Below are 18,239 nucleotides of genomic sequence, written 5' to 3' on the forward strand. Positions count from 1 at the left end.
AACCATAGACCATTTATCCTGGACCGCCAACTAGCTCTCTCTCCGCTTTTTCTCTCTATTACGAGGTAGCGCCTCTCGCATTTAGGAACCCTCTACGCTTACATGGCCTTTCAGAAATCAGGGGGATGTCATATCCGGTGTCGATTGTAAACATGGACGAAGTTGCCGAGGTAAGTTCTGAAAATGCTAGAATAAACTCAGCAAAAGTGCATATGGAACATGTTTTTCAGTGAGTTTTGTAAAGTTTAGTTTGGAGTTTTGGAAAATCCAGTTCATTGTCACCTCCCATTGTCACAAATAACTGGAGCGTGCTTTCTTTTTACTGTCTTCGAATCGCTGGCCTTTCAAACCGGACGTCACGCGCCCCTGAAAGTCGAGAGTCGTAACCTCGAAGGGTCACGTGACGAGTTGGCGGTCCAGGCTATTTGGTCTATGCTTTAACACAGTATTTTATGCCGCGGTTGTCTTTCTTTTGCAGGACAATGTCTGTCGGAAAGCTGTTTGCGCTGACAGCTCTGCTGTGTGTCATCCTCCACGTGCAACTTGTATTAGGTCAGTAGTAGTAGTAGTAGTAGTAGTAGTAGTAGTAGTGGTGGTGGCAATAGTAGTGGTAGTTGTAGTAGCAGTGGAGGTGGTAATTGTAGTAATAAGAACACAATCTCTTTTTCTGTCTTTACACAACAGAAAATAGTTTTAAGTTTGAATCACAGTTACATAACTATAACAAAAAACCCATAAAATTATATCGATTAACCCGTAGCTTAGGTATTGTGTATCATAATTCAATACCGTGTTGAATATCACTTGTCCTCTGAAACAAGATACGTTACGCTATATCATGTATCAAGAAATAATAAGCTTGTGTTGTATCTTGCTTAATGTTTACACTAAGCCACTTTGACTACAATGCATAGTCCTGTCTATACACACAATTCTGACTACAAGACATAGCCCTGCCTATACACACAATTCTGACTACAAGGCATAGTCCTGTCTATACACACAATTCTGACTACAAGGCATAGTCCTGTCTTTACACACAATTCTGACTACAAGGCACAGTCCTGTCTATACACACAATTCTGACTATAATGCATAGTCCTGCCTATACACACAATTCTGACTACAAGGCATAGCCCTGCCTATACACACACTTCTGACTACAAGGCATAGTCCTGTCTATACACACGATTCTGACTACAAGGCATAGTCCTGCCTATACACACAATTCTGAATACAAGGCATAGTCCTGCCTATAAACACAATTCTCACTACAAGGCATAGTCCTGCCTATACACACAATTCTGACTACAAGACATAGTCCTGTCTATACACACAATTCTGACTACAAGGCATAGACCGGCCTATACACACAATTCTGACTACAAGGCATAGTCCTGTCTATACACACGATTCTGACTACAAGGCATAGTCCTGCCTATACACACAATTCTGAATACAAGGCATAGTCCTGCCTATACACACAATTCTGACTACAAGGCAAAGTCCTGCCTATAATAATACATAATGCTGACTACAAGGCATAGTCCTGCCAATACACACAATTCTGACTTTAAGGCAAAGTCCTGCCAATACACACAATTCTGACTACAAGGCATAGTCCTGCCAATACACACAATTCTGACTACAAGGCATAGTCCTGCCTATACACACAATTCTGACTACAAGGCATAGTCCTGCCTATACACACAATTCTGACTACAAGGCATAGTCCTGCCAATACACACAATTCTGACTACAAGGCAAAGTCCTGCCAATACACACAATTCTGACTACAAGGCATAGTCCTGCCTATACACACAATTCTGACTACAAGGCATAGTCCTGCCTATACACACAATTCTGACTACAAGGCAACGTCCTGCATATACACACTATTCTACTCACCATCTCAGAGCTCTCCTGCCATCTCCACCTCTGACTACAAGGCAAAGTCCTGCCTAGCGCCTATACACACAGTTCTGACTCCAATGCATAGTCCTGTCTATACACACAATTCTGACTACAAGGCATAGTCCTGCCTATACACACAATTCTGACTACAAGGCATAGCCCTGCCTATACACACAATTCTGACTCCAATTCAAAGTCCTGCCAATACACACAATTCTGACTACAAGGCAAAGTCCTGTCTATACACACAATTCTGACTCCAATGCATAGTCCTGTCTATACACACAATTCTGACTACAAGGCATAGTCCTGCCTATACACACAATTCTGACTACAAGGCATAGCCCTGCCTATACACACAATTCTGACTACAAGGCATAGTCCTGTCTATACACACGATTCTGACTACAAGGCATAGTCCTGTCTATACACACAATTCTGACTACAAGGCATAGTCCTGTCTGTACACACGATTCTGACTTCAAGGCATAGTCCTGTCTATACACACGATTCTGACTACAAGGCATAGTCCTGTCTATACACACGATTCTGACTACAAGGCATAGTCCTGTCTATACACACGATTCTGACTACAAGGCATAGTCCTGTCTATACACACGATTCTGACTACAATTAAGGCATAGCCCTGCCTATACACACAATTCGGACTACAAGGCATAGTCCTGCCTATACACACGATTCTGACTACAAGGCAAAGTCCTGCCTATACACACAATTCTGACTACAAGGCATAGTCCTGTCTATACACACAATTCTGACTACAAGGCATAGTCCTGCCTATACACACAATTCTGACTACAAGGCATAGTCCTGCCAATACACACAATTCTGACTACAATGCATAGTCCTGCCTATACACACAATTCTGACTACAAGGCACAGTCCTGTCTATACACACGATTCTGACTACAAGGCATAGTCCTGTCTATGCACACGATTCTAACTACAAGGCATATTCCTGCCTATACACACAATTCTGACTACAAGGCATAGTCCTGCCTATACACACAATTCTGACTACAAGGCATAGTCCTGCCTATACACACAATTCTGACTACAAGGCAAAGTCCTGCATATACACACTATTCTACTCACCATCTCAGAGCTCTCCTGCCACCTCCACCTCTGACTACAAGGCAAAGTCCTGCCTATACACACAGTTCTGAGTCCAATGCATAGTCCTGTCTATACACACAATTCGGACTCCAATGCATAGTCCTGTCTATACACACAATTCTTTCTGCAAGGCATAGTCCTGCCTATACACACAATTCTGACTACAAGGCATAGTACTGTCTATACACACAGTTCTGACTCCAATGCATAGTCCTGTCAAAACACACAATTCTGACTCTAAGACATAGCCCTGCCTATACACACAATTCGGACTACAAGGCAAAGTCCTGCCTATACACACAATTCTGACTACAAGGCATAGTCCTGTCTATACACACAATTCGGACTACAAGGCATAGTCCTGCCTATACACACAATTCTGACTACAAGGCATAGTCCTGTCTATACACACATTCCTGACTACAAGGCATAGTCCTGTCTATACACACAATTCTGACTACAAGACATAGTCCTGTCTATACACAATTCTGACTACAAGGCATAGTCCTGCCTATAATAATACATAATTCTGACTACGAGGCATAGTCCTGCCAATACATACAATTCTGACTACAAGGCAAAGTCCTGCCAATACACACAATTCTCACTACAAGGCAAAGTCCTGCCAATACACACAATTCTCACTACAAGACATAGTCCTGCCTATACACACAATTCTGACTACAAGGCATAGTCCTGCCTATACACACAATTCTGACTACAAGGCATAGTCCTGCCTATACACACAATTCTGACTACAAGGCATAGCCCTGCCTATACACACAATTCTGACTACAAGGCATAGTCCTGTCTATACACACGATTCTGACTACAAGGCATAGTCCTGTCTATACACACAATTCTGACTACAAGGCATAGTCCTGTCTGTACACACGATTCTGACTTCAAGGCATAGTCCTGTCTATACACACGATTCTGACTACAAGGCATAGTCCTGTCTATACACACGATTCTGACTACAAGGCATAGTCCTGTCTATACACACGATTCTGACTACAAGGCATAGTCCTGTCTATACACACGATTCTGACTACAATTAAGGCATAGCCCTGCCTATACACACAATTCGGACTACAAGGCATAGTCCTGCCTATACACACGATTCTGACTACAAGGCAAAGTCCTGCCTATACACACAATTCTGACTACAAGGCATAGTCCTGTCTATACACACAATTCTGACTACAAGGCATAGTCCTGTCTATACACACAATTCTAACTACAAGGCATAGTCCTGCCAATACACACAATTCTAACTACAAGGCATAGTCCTGCCTATACACACAATTCTGACTACAAGGCATAGTCCTGTCTATACACACGATTCTGACTACAAGGCATAGTCCTGTCTATACACACGATTCTAACTACAAGGCATATTCCTGCCTATACACACAATTCTGACTACAAGGCATAGTCCTGCCTATACACACAATTCTGACTACAAGGCATAGTCCTGCCTATACACACAATTCTGACTACAAGGCAAAGTCCTGCATATACACACTATTCTACTCACCATCTCAGAGCTCTCCTGCCACCTCCACCTCTGACTACAAGGCAAAGTCCTGCCTATACACACAGTTCTGAGTCCAATGCATAGTCCTGTCTATACACACAATTCGGACTCCAATGCATAGTCCTGTCTATACACACAATTCTTTCTGCAAGGCATAGTCCTGCCTATACACACAATTCTGACTACAAGGCATAGTACTGTCTATACACACAGTTCTGACTCCAATGCATAGTCCTGTCAAAACACACAATTCTGACTCTAAGACATAGCCCTGCCTATACACACAATTCGGACTACAAGGCAAAGTCCTGCCTATACACACAATTCTGACTACAAGGCATAGTCCTGTCTATACACACAATTCGGACTACAAGGCATAGTCCTGCCTATACACACAATTCTGACTACAAGGCATAGTCCTGTCTATACACACATTCCTGACTACAAGGCATAGTCCTGTCTATACACACAATTCTGACTACAAGACATAGTCCTGTCTATACACAATTCTGACTACAAGGCATAGACCTGCCTATAATAATACATAATTCTGACTACGAGGCATAGTCCTGCCAATACATACAATTCTGACTACAAGGCAAAGTCCTGCCAATACACACAATTCTCACTACAAGGCATAGTCCTGCCTATACACACAATTCTGACTACAAGGCATAGTCCTGCCTATACACACAATTCTGACTACAAGGCATAGTCCTGCCTATACACACAATTCTGACTACAAGGCATAGTCCCTCCTATACACACAATTCTGACTACAAGGCATAGTCCTGTCAATACACACAATTCTGACTACAAGGCAAAGTCATGCCAATACACACAATTCTGACTACAAGGCATAGTCCTTCCTATACACACAATTCAGACTACAAGGCATAGTCCTGTCTATACACACAATTCTGACTACAAGGCATAGTCCTGCCTATACACACAATTCTGACTACAATGCATAGTCCTGTCTATACACACAATTCTGACTACAAGGCAAAGTTCTGCCAATACACACAATTCTGACTACAAGGCATAGTCCTGCCTATACACACAATTCTGACTACAAGGCAAAGTCCTGCATATACACACTATTCTACTCACCATCTCAGAGCTCTCCTGCCTCCTCCACCTCTGACTACAAGGCAAAGTCCTGCCTATACACACAATTCTTACTGCAAGGCATAGTCTTGTCTATACACACAATTCTGACTACAAGGCATAGTCCTGCCTATACACACAATTCTGACTACAAGGCATAGTCCTGTCTATACACACAATTCGGACTACAAGGCATAGCCCTGCCTATACACACATTTCGGACTACAAGGCAAAGTCCTGACTATACACACAATTCTGAATACAAGGCATAGTCCTGCCTATACACACAATTCTGACTACAAGGCACAGTCCTGCCTATACACACAATTCTGACTCCAATGCATAGTCCTGTCTATACACACAATTCTGACTACAAGGCATAGTCCGGCCTATACACACAATTCTGACTACAAGGCATAGTCCTGTCTATACACACAATTCTGACTACAAGGCATAGTCCTGTCTATACACACAATTCTGACAACAAGGCATAGTCCTGTCTATACACACAATTCTGACTACAAGGCATAGTCCGACCTATACACACAATTCTGACTACAAGGCATAGTCCTGTCTATACACACAATTCTGACTACAAGGCATAGTCCTGTCTATACACACAATTCTGACTACAAGGCATAGTCCTGCTTATACACACAATTCTGACTCCAATGTATAGTCCTGTCTATGCACACAATTCTGACTATAAAGCAAAATCCTGCCTATACACACAATTCTGACTACAAGGCAAAGTCCTGCCTATAATAATACATAATGCTGACTACAAGGCATAGTCCTGCCAATACACACAATTCTGACTTTAAGGCAAAGTCCTGCCAATACACACAATTCTGACTACAAGGCATAGTCCTGCCAATACACACAATTCTGACTACAACGCATAGTCCTGCCTATACACACAATTCTAACTACAAGGCATAGTCCTGCCTATACACACAATTCTGACTACAAGGCATAGTCCTGCCAATACACACAATTCTGACTACAAGGCAAAGTCCTCCCAATACACACAATTCTGACTACAAGGCATAGTCCTGCCTATACACACAATTCTGACTACAAGGCATAGTCCTGCCTATACACACAATTCTGACTACAAGGCAACGTCCTGCATATACACACTATTCTACTCACCATCTCAGAGCTCTCCTGCCATCTCCACCTCTGACTACAAGGCAAAGTCCTGCCTAGCGCCTATACACACAGTTCTGACTCCAATGCATAGTCCTGTCTATACACACAATTCTGACTACAAGGCATAGTCCTGCCTATACACACAATTCTGACTACAAGGCATAGCCCTGCCTATACACACAATTCTGACTCCAATTCAAAGTCCTGCCAATACACACAATTCTGACTACAAGGCAAAGTCCTGTCTATACACACAATTCTGACTCCAATGCATAGTCCTGTCTATACACACAATTCTGACTACAAGGCATAGTCCTGCCTATACACACAATTCTGACTACAAGGCATAGCCCTGCCTATACACACAATTCTGACTACAAGGCATAGTCCTTCCTATACACACAATTCTGACTACAAGGCATAGTCCTGTCTATACACACGATTCTGACTACAAGGCATAGTCCTGTCTATACACACAATTCTGACTACAAGGCATAGTCCTGTCTGTACACACGATTCTGACTTCAAGGCATAGTCCTGTCTATACACACGATTCTGACTACAAGGCATAGTCCTGTCTATACACACGATTCTGACTACAAGGCATAGTCCTGTCTATACACACGATTCTGACTACAAGGCATAGTCCTGTCTATACACACGATTCTGACTACAAGGCATAGCCCTGCCTATACACACAATTCGGACTACAAGGCATAGTCCTGCCTATACACACGATTCTGACTACAAGGCAAAGTCCTGCCTATACACACAATTCTGACTACAAGGCATAGTCCTGTCTATACACACAATTCTGACTACAAGGCATAGTCCTGTCTATACACACAATTATAACCACAAGGCATAGTCCTGCCAATACACACAATTCTAACTACAAGGCATAGTCCTGCCTATACACACAATTCTGACTACAAGGCATAGTCCTGTCTATACACACGATTCTGACTACAAGGCATAGTCCTGTCTATACACACGATTCTAACTACAAGGCATAGTCCTGCCTATACACACAATTCTGACTACAAGGCATAGTCCTGCCTATACACACAATTCTGACTACAAGGCATAGTCCTGCCTATACACACAATTCTGACTACAAGGCAAAGTCCTGCATATACACACTATTCTACTCACCATCTCAGAGCTCTCCTGCCACCTCCACCTCTGACTACAAGGCAAAGTCCTGCCTATACACACAGTTCTGAGTCCAATGCATAGTCCTGTCTATACACACAATTCGGACTCCAGTGCATAGTCCTGTCTATACACACAATTCTTTCTGCAAGGCATAGCCCTGCCTATACACACAATTCTGACTACAAGGCATAGTCCTGTCTATACACACAGTTCTGACTCCAATGCATAGTCCTGTCAAAACACACAATTCTGACTCTAAGACATAGCCCTGCCTATACACACAATTCGGACTACAAGGCAAAGTCCTGCCTATACACACAATTCTGACTACAAGGCATAGTCCTGTCTATACACACAATTCGGACTACAAGGCATAGTCCTGCCTATACACACAATTCTGACTACAAGGCATAGTCCTGTCTATACACACGATCCTGACTACAAGGCAACGTCCTGTCTATACACACAATTCTGACTACAAGACATAGTCCTGTCTATACACAATTCTGACTACAAGGCATAGTCCTGCCTATAATAATACATAATTCTGACTACGAGGCATAGTCCTGCCAATACATACAATTCTGACTACAAGGCAAAGTCCTGCCAGTACACACAATTCTCACTACAAGGCAAAGTCCTGCCAATACACACAATTCTCACTACAAGGCATAGTCCTGCCTATACACACAATTCTGACTACAAGGCATAGTCCTGCCTATACACACAATTCTGACTACAAGGCATAGTCCCTCCTATACACACAATTCTGACTACAAGGCATAGTCCTGTCAATACACACAATTCTGACTACAAGGCAAAGTCATGCCAATACACACAATTCTGACTACAAGGCATAGTCCTTCCTATACACACAATTCAGACTACAAGGCATAGTCCTGTCTATACACACAATTCTGACTACAAGGCATAGTCCTGCCTATACACACAATTCTGACTACAAGGCATAGTCCTGCCTATACACACAATTCTGACTACAAGGCATAGTCCTGCCTATACACACAATTCTGACTACAAGGCAAAGTCCTGCATATACACACTATTCTACTCACCATCTCAGAGCTCTCCTGCCACCTCCACCTCTGACTACAAGGCAAAGTCCTGCCTATACACACAATTCTTACTGCAAGGCATAGTCTTGTCTATACACACAATTCTGACTACAAGGCATAGTCCTGCCTATACACACAATTCTGACTACAAGGCATAGTCCTGCCTATACACACAATTCGGACTACAAGGCATAGCCCTGCCTATACACACAATTCGGACTACAAGGCAAAGTCCTGACTATACACACAATTCTGAATACAAGGCATAGTCCTGCCTATACACACAATTCTGACTACAAGGCACAGTCCTGCCTATACACACAATTCTGACTCCAATGCATAGTCCTGTCTATACACACAATTCTGACTACAAGGCATAGTCCGGCCTATACACACAATTCTGACTACAAGGCATAGTCCTGTCTATACACACAATTCTGACTACAAGGCATAGTCCTGTCTATACACACAATTCTGACAACAAGGCATAGTCCTGTCTATACACACAATTCTGACTACAAGGCATAGTCCGACCTATACACACAATTCTGACTACAAGGCATAGTCCTGTCTATACACACAATTCTGACTACAAGGCATAGTCCTGTCTATACACACAATTCTGACTACAAGGCATAGTCCTGCTTATACACACAATTCTGACTCCAATGTATAGTCCTGTCTATGCACACAATTCTGACTATAAAGCAAAATCCTGCCTATACACACAATTCTGACTACAAGGCAAAGTCCTGCCTATAATAATACATAATGCTGACTACAAGGCATAGTCCTGCCAATACACACAATTCTGACTTTAAGGCAAAGTCCTGCCAATACACACAATTCTGACTACAAGGCATAGTCCTGCCAATACACACAATTCTGACTACAAGGCATAGTCCTGCCTATACAAACAATTCTAACTACAAGGCATAGTCCTGCCTATACACACAATTCTGACTACAAGGCATAGTCCTGCCAATACACACAATTCTGACTACAAGGCAAAGTCCTCCCAATACACACAAATCTGACTACAAGGCATAGTCCTGCCTATACACACAATTCTGACTACAAGGCATAGTCCTGCCTATACACACAATTCTGACTACAAGGCAACGTCCTGCATATACACACTATTCTACTCACCATCTCAGAGCTCTCCTGCCATCTCCACCTCTGACTACAAGGCAAAGTCCTGCCTAGCGCCTATACACACAGTTCTGACTCCAATGCATAGTCCTGTCTATACACACAATTCTGACTACAAGGCATAGTCCTGCCTATACACACACTTCTGACTACAAGGCATAGCCCTGCCTATACACACAATTCTGACTCCAATTCAAAGTCCTGCCAATACACACAATTCTGACTACAAGGCAAAGTCCTGTCTATACACACAATTCTGACTCCAATGCATAGTCCTGTCTATACACACAATTCTGACTACAAGGCATAGTCCTGCCTATACACACAATTCTGACTACAAGGCATAGCCCTGCCTATACACACAATTCTGACTACAAGGCATAGTCCTTCCTATACACACAATTCTGACTACAAGGCATAGTCCTGTCTATACACACGATTCTGACTACAAGGCATAGTCCTGTCTATACACACAATTCTGACTACAAGGCATAGTCCTGTCTGTACACACGATTCTGACTTCAAGGCATAGTCCTGTCTATACACACGATTCTGACTACAAGGCATAGTCCTGTCTATACATACGATTCTGACTACAAGGCATAGTCCTGTCTATACACACGATTCTGACTACAAGGCATAGTCCTGTCTATACACACGATTCTGACTACAAGGCATAGCCCTGCCTATACACACAATTCGGACTACAAGGCATAGTCCTGCCTATACACACGATTCTGACTACAAGGCAAAGTCCTGCCTATACACACAATTCTGACTACAAGGCATAGTCCTGTCTATACACACAATTCTGACTACAAGGCATAGTCTTGTCTATACACACAATTCTAACTACAAGGCATAGTCCTGCCAATACACACAATTCTAACTACAAGGCATAGTCCTGCCTATACACACAATTCTGACTACAAGGCATAGTCCTGTCTATACACACGATTCTGACTACAAGGCATAGTCCTGTCTATACACACGATTCTAACTACAAGGCATATTCCTGCCTATACACACAATTCTGACTACAAGGCATAGTCCTGCCTATACACACAATTCTGACTACAAGGCATAGTCCTGCCTATACACACAATTCTGACTACAAGGCAAAGTCCTGCATATACACACTATTCTACTCACCATCTCAGAGCTCTCCTGCCACCTCCACCTCTGACTACAAGGCAAAGTCCTGCCTATACACACAGTTCTGAGTCCAATGCATAGTCCTGTCTATACACACAATTCGGACTCCAATGCATAGTCCTGTCTATACACACAATTCTTTCTGCAAGGCATAGTCCTGCCTATACACACAATTCTGACTACAAGGCATAGTCCTGTCTATACACACAGTTCTGACTCCAATGCATAGTCCTGTCAAAACACACAATTCTGACTCTAAGACATAGCCCTGCCTATACACACAATTCGGACTACAAGGCAAAGTCCTGCCTATACACACAATTCTGACTACAAGGCATAGTCCTGTCTATACACACAATTCGGACTACAAGGCATAGTCCTGCCTATACACACAATTCTGACTACAAGGCATAGTCCTGTCTATACACACGATCCTGACTACAAGGCATAGTCCTGTCTATACACACAATTCTGACTACAAGACATAGTCCTGTCTATACACAATTCTGACTACAAGGCATAGTCCTGCCTATAATAATACATAATTCTGACTACGAGGCATAGTCCTGCCAATACATACAATTCTGACTACAAGGCATAGTCCTGTCTATACACACAATTCTCACTACAAGGCAAAGTCCTGCCAATACACACAATTCTCACTACAAGGCATAGTCCTGCCTATACACACAATTCTGACTACAAGGCATAGTCCTGCCTATACACACAATTCTGACTACAAGGCATAGTCCCTCCTATACACACAATTCTGACTACAAGGCATAGTCCTGTCAATACACACAATTCTGACTACAAGGCAAAGTCATGCCAATACACACAATTCTGACTACAAGGCATAGTCCTTCCTATACACACAATTTAGACTACAAGGCATAGTCCTGTCTATACACACAATTCTGACTACAAGGCATAGTCCTGCCTATACACACAATTCTGACTACAAGGCATAGTCCTGCCTATACACACAATTCTGACTACAAGGCAAAGTTCTGCCAATACACACAATTCTGACTACAAGGCATAGTCCTGCCTATACACACAATTCTGACTACAAGGCAAAGTCCTGCATATACACACTATTCTACTCACCATCTCAGAGCTCTCCTGCCACCTCCACCTCTGACTACAAGGCAAAGTCCTGCCTATACACACAATTCTTACTGCAAGGCATAGTCTTGTCTATACACACAATTCTGACTACAAGGCATAGTCCTGCCTATACACACAATTCTGACTACAAGGCATAGTCCTGCCTATACACACAATTCGGACTACAAGGCATAGCCCTGCCTATACACACAATTCGGACTACAAGGCAAAGTCCTGACTATACACACAATTCTGACTACAAGGCATATTCCTGTCTATACGCACGATTCTGACTACAAGGCATAGTCCTGTCTATACACACAGTTCTGACTCTGCATGATTGAGTCAATCTCCAAAATCTTACATATTCCTTTGCACCGGAGGATGTTGGTGTTGAGGATGTTGGTGTTGGGGATGTTTGTGTTGGGGATGTTGGTGTTATGGATGTTGGTGTTGGGAAGTTGGTGTTGTGGATGTTGGTGTTGGGGATGTTGGTGTTGGGGATGTTGGTGTTGGGGATGTTGGTGTTGTGAATGTTGGTGTTGTGGATATTGGTGTTGAGGATGTTGGTGTTGGGGATGTTGGTGTTGGGGATGTTGGTGTTGGGGATGTTGGTGTTGTGGCTGTTGGTGTTGTGGATATTGGTGTTGGGGATGTTGGTGTTATGAATGTTGGTGTTGGGGATGTTGGTGTTGGGGATGTTGGTGTTGGGGATGTTGGTGTTGTGGATGTTGGTGTTGTGGATGTTGGTGTTGTGGATGTTGGTGTTGTGGATATTGGTGTTGGGGATGTTGGTGTTGGGGATGTTGGTGTTGGGGATGTTGGTGTTGTGGATGTTGGTGTTGTGGATCTTGGTGTTGTGGATGTTGGTGTTGGGGATCTTGGTGTTGGAGATCTTGGTGTTGGGGATGTTGGTGTTGGGGATGTTGGTGTTGTGGATATTGGTGTTGGGGATGTTGGTGTTGGGGATGTTGGTGTTGGGGGTGTTGGTGTTGGGGATCTTGGTGTTTGGGATATTGGTGTTGGGGATGTTGGTGTTGGGGATCTTGGTGTTGTGGATGTGTGTGTGTTGGGGATCTTGGTGTTGGGGATCTTGGTGTTGGGGATCTTGGTGTTGGGGATCTTGGGGATGGTCCAAGTCGAAGCATCATTGGGCAGATGTGAGATATTAACCATAACAGTATGCAAGGGAAGGACTGTGCTTTAAGAATAATTGGTTTAAGCACAGGAACTTGTATCAAAGCGCCGGTGTAACACGAGAAAATGACTCCCACGAGATGTTTACTCCGGAGTAAACATTTCGTACGAAAATGTTACTCCCTTTACGAAAAAAAGCACTCCCCCATTACACGAGAAAGTTACTCCCCACGACAGGTGAGTTCCGAGTAAACATTTCGTACACAAATGCTACTCCCCTGACGAACAAAAAAACGAATAGATTAGGCTTACTTCACCCTGACAGAGCAATTTAACTTCCCATGCCAGGTGTACGGAATTTATACTCCCTTGTCCCCTGTTAGTCTTGGTTTGTTTGTTTGTTTGTTTGCTTAACGCCCAGCCGACCACGAAGGGCCATTTAGGGCGGTGCTGCTTTGACATAATAACGTGCGCCACACACAAGACAGAAGTCGCAGCACAGGCTTCATGTCTCACACAGTCACATTATTCTGACACCGGACCAACCAGTCCTAGCACTAACCCCATAATGCCAGACGCCAGACGGAGCAGCCACTAGATTGCCAATTTTAAAGTCTTAGGTATGACCCGGCCGGGGTTCGAACCCACGACCTCCCGATCACGGGGCGGACGCCTTCCCACTGGGCCAACCGTGTCGGTGTTAGTCTTAATGGTGGAAGGGGTGGAGGGAGGGTAGCGCGACATTCGTGTGTACGAGATCACATTATTGGCATTATCCCTTCGCCCGCATCCCATTTTCGCGCACGAGATTTTTTACTGGAAGCACAAAAAATGGGGAGTAAAAATTTCGTGGAGGGAGTAATTTTGCGTGCCTTGGGGAGTTTTTTTCTCGTACGAAAAATTTACTCGGAGTAAGAATTTCGTACGAAATTTTTACTCCGGAGTGAATTTTTCGTGGAGTAAAAATTTCGTGTTACACCGGTCGATCATTATTTGCTCTGGAAGGGGGTGCAAAAGGTGATGAAGAAAGTTTGAAACGGAGCGAGTCGGCAAGTGCCGAGCTTCCGGCGTTATATTCCTTGTAGTGCATAGAAGTAGTAAGGTGTAGTAAGGATGAAGGAGTACAAAATGATCGACCGGCGCTTTGAGTTTGATACAAGCAAAGCAACTGTTCTCCTCTCTTCAATGGCGAACAGGCCAAGCGTGACACATGGATATTACTGTTGTGTCCACAGGTACAGCATGTGGGTCACAAGTCTACAACCAGACCACACACAGCTGCTGTGGAGACCAGGTCTACAGCAAGGACACAGAGGAGCGCTGTTGCAACGCAGCTCTACTGTACAACTACAAGAATCAAAGCTGCTGCGACGGCAATGTCGTATTGGGGGGAGACAGGTACGGTTGCTGCGGGAACACGTCCTACAATATCGAGAGGCAAAGCTGCTGCAGCGGCCAGGTCGGAAAAGGCGGAGCCGGTTACCTGTGCTGTGGGCTCCAACCCTACCGGACCTACAACCACAGATGTTGCGACGGCGAGGTCTCCAAAGGAAGATCGAGCGTGACCCGGTGCTGTGGAAACAAGGGTTACAAATACACGACGCACGACTGCTGCATGGGCAACGTAGTCCCGGGTGGAAAATCCTACGGCTGCTGTGGTAACCAGTCCTACAGTTACGGCACGCAGATCTGCTGCGGCGGCCAGACGATGTACAGATCAAACCAAACATGCTGCAATAACGTCATTCATCCAGGGGGAACGAACTACAGATGCTGCGGGGACAACCAGACCTACAATGTCGTGACGCAGACCTGCTGCAAAGGACACATCGTCGCAGGTGGATGGGGTCAGTACTGCTGCGGGAACAACCAGACCTACGATTGGTCGACCCAGGACTGCTGCAACGGACAGATCGTTAGGGGCGGAAAGGATCATTTCTGCTGCGGGAACCAGACCTACAACTACAACACACATAAATGCTGCAACGGTCACATCGGGCCGTCGGGTGCAAAGAAGCGCTGGGGTTGCTGCGGAAACCACACTTACAGGTACAAGTCTCACGGCTGCTGCGGAGCGGAGACTAAAACACTCTACAGTAAACGGGAATACACCTGCTGCGTAGGGAAGCTGCTGTCAGGGGGGATCAATCACAAGTGCTGCGGCAACGAGTCGTACAACTCCGTGAAACGTGTCTGCTGTGAAGGCCAGGTCAAGAAAGGCGGATCGGGCAGGAGATGCTGCGGGAGTAAGACTTACAGCTACAGAAACCAGACCTGTTGTAATGGCAACGTAAAGCTTGGGGGGTATGAATTCAGATGCTGTGGGAACAAAACCTATAACTATAAGACTGCAAGCTGCTGTCTGGGCAAGGTCAAGCCGGGTGGATTCCCGTATCACCGTTGCTGTGGAGCCAAGACGTATAATTACCTCACACAGGTATGCTGCGCTGGGAATGTGAGATCGGGTGGATCGTACTACCATCGTTGCTGTGGCGACAAGTCCTACAACACGAGAACCGAGGGATGTTGCGGCACACGTAGATACAACAGGACGACACACACTTGCTGTGGCGGAAAGGTTAAGGCCGGTGGAAGCTATCACTACTGTTGCGGGAATCGGGTCTACAACCACCGCTCACACTTCTGCTGCAGGACTCGAACCTACAACCGAACGACCAGCAACTGCTGCAGCAGTAAAATCAGACTTGGAGGAACGAATTATGGGTGCTGCGGAACAAAAACCTACAACGTCACCAGCCACACCTGTTGCGGTAGGAAAATTCTACCTGGAGGAAGGGATTACCGTTGTTGCGGAAAGCAAGCCTACAACTCCAAGACTCACACCTGCTGCGAAAGAACGAACGTCATGACGGGAGGAACGAACCACCGTTGCTGTGGCAACCAGACGTTCAATTCCCTGACCCACGCGTGCTGTGCAGGTGAAATCAAGCCAGGGGGACAGTATTGCTGTGGATCCGAACCCTACAACAGAAGCACCCACGCGTGCTGCGGCGGCCAAGTCAAGCTAGGGGGACCGTATTGCTGTGGTCTTCAGCCTTACAACTACAGTATACAAAAATGCTGCAGTTTCAAGGTCGTGTCAGGAGGAGCCAACATGTATTGCTGTGGCGCTCAGTCGTACAACTACACGATCCAGAAGTGCTGTCAAAACCAGGTCATGCCAGGCGGGGACGGGCATGTCTGCTGTGGGGCGGAGGCCTTCAACAGAACGTCACACCTTTGCTGCAGCTACAAAGTCGTATCAGGAGGAGCCAACCATGCTTGCTGTGGAAACCAGACCTACAACTACACCTCTCAGAGCTGCTGTCAAAGCCAGGTCAAGCCGGGTGGATCAGGGCATTACTGCTGCGGGGCTGAGTCGTACGACTACAAGACACACCGCTGCTGTGGTGTCAAGACCTACAACTTCACAACACAGAGCTGCTGTGGCAGGACCGAGCCTTACGACTCCACTACTCACGGTTGCTGCAAGGCTGTGCTTTACGACATGACGTCACAGCAGTGCTGTAGCGGCCAGGTCCAAGCCAACACCACAAGCTGCCCCTAGTGACGTCACCACTCTCCATCCTGCACACGGTTGAAGAGAAGATAAGACGACAGCAGTTTCACTCCAAGTGATGAAAGCTTATTTTATGCTTTTGATTTTTATCCCGCCCAAACCCCATTTCCAACCCCTGACCTTTTGAATAACCAAAATAAAAATAACGGTATAACAAATTTTGAAAAGTTGATCCGTATTTAATGAATTAAGTCTAAAAAGTAAAAAAAACTGTTGAAATTGTAACAAAAAGGGACAATAAATTCCACGTGCAAAGTTTACATGCAAATCGTCTTGTTTCAAATGTCAGAGACACAATCACGTCAGTGTGAATGGTGAGATTATCAGTGTGGTGAGATTATCAGTGTGGTGAGATTATCAGTGTGGTGAGATTATCAGTGCGGTGAGATTGTCAGTGCGGTGAGATTATCAGTGTGGTAAGATTGTCAGTGCAGTGAGATTATCAGTGTGGTGAGATTGTCAGTGTGGTGAGATTATCAGTGTGGTGAGATTATCGGTGCAGTGAGATTGTCAGTGTGGTGAGATTGTCAGTGTGGTGAGATTGTCAGTGTGAATGGTGAGATTATCAGTGTGAATGGTGAGATTGTCAGTGTGGTGAGATTGTCAGTGTGGTGAGATTATCAGTGTGGTGAGATTGTCAGTGTGGTGAGATTATCAGTGTGGTGAGATTGTCAGTGTGGTGAGATTATCAGTGTGGTGAGATTGTCAGTGTGGTGAGATTATCAGTGTGGTGAGATTATCAGTGCAGTGAGATTATCAGTGCGGTGAGATTGTCAGTGTGGTGATATTGTCAGTGTGGTGAGATTGTCAGTGTGGTGAGATTGTCAGTGTGGTGAGATTATCAGTGTGGTGAGATTGTCAGTGTGGTGAGATTGTCAGTGCGGTGAGATTGTCAGTGCAGTGAGATTATCAGTGCGGTGAGATTATCAGTGCGGTGAGATTATCAGTGCAGTTAGATTATCAGTGCAGTGAGATTATCAGTGCGATGAGATTATCAGTGTGGTGAGATTATCAG

General features: G+C 44.7%; 1 protein-coding gene across 1 annotated transcript in view; it reads left to right on the forward strand.

Annotated features, from left to right (window-relative positions):
* The window catches only part of LOC138950574 (Kruppel-like factor 18), a 21,934-nt gene extending 4,450 nt beyond the window's left edge, over window positions 1-17,484 (forward strand). Inside the window, exons 2-3 of the mRNA XM_070322281.1 lie at window positions 479-552; window positions 14,880-17,484. Of these exons, the coding sequence (XP_070178382.1) occupies window positions 483-552; window positions 14,880-17,212 (2,403 nt within the window). The 5' untranslated portion in view covers window positions 479-482 and the 3' untranslated portion in view covers window positions 17,213-17,484. The remainder of the gene's footprint in view (window positions 1-478; window positions 553-14,879) is intronic.
* The last annotated feature ends 755 nt before the right edge of the window (window positions 17,485-18,239 follow it).

Source organism: Littorina saxatilis, linkage group LG16 (genome assembly GCF_037325665.1).
Source record: "Littorina saxatilis isolate snail1 linkage group LG16, US_GU_Lsax_2.0, whole genome shotgun sequence".
In the NCBI taxonomy this organism is placed as follows: Eukaryota; Metazoa; Mollusca; class Gastropoda; order Littorinimorpha; family Littorinidae; genus Littorina; species Littorina saxatilis.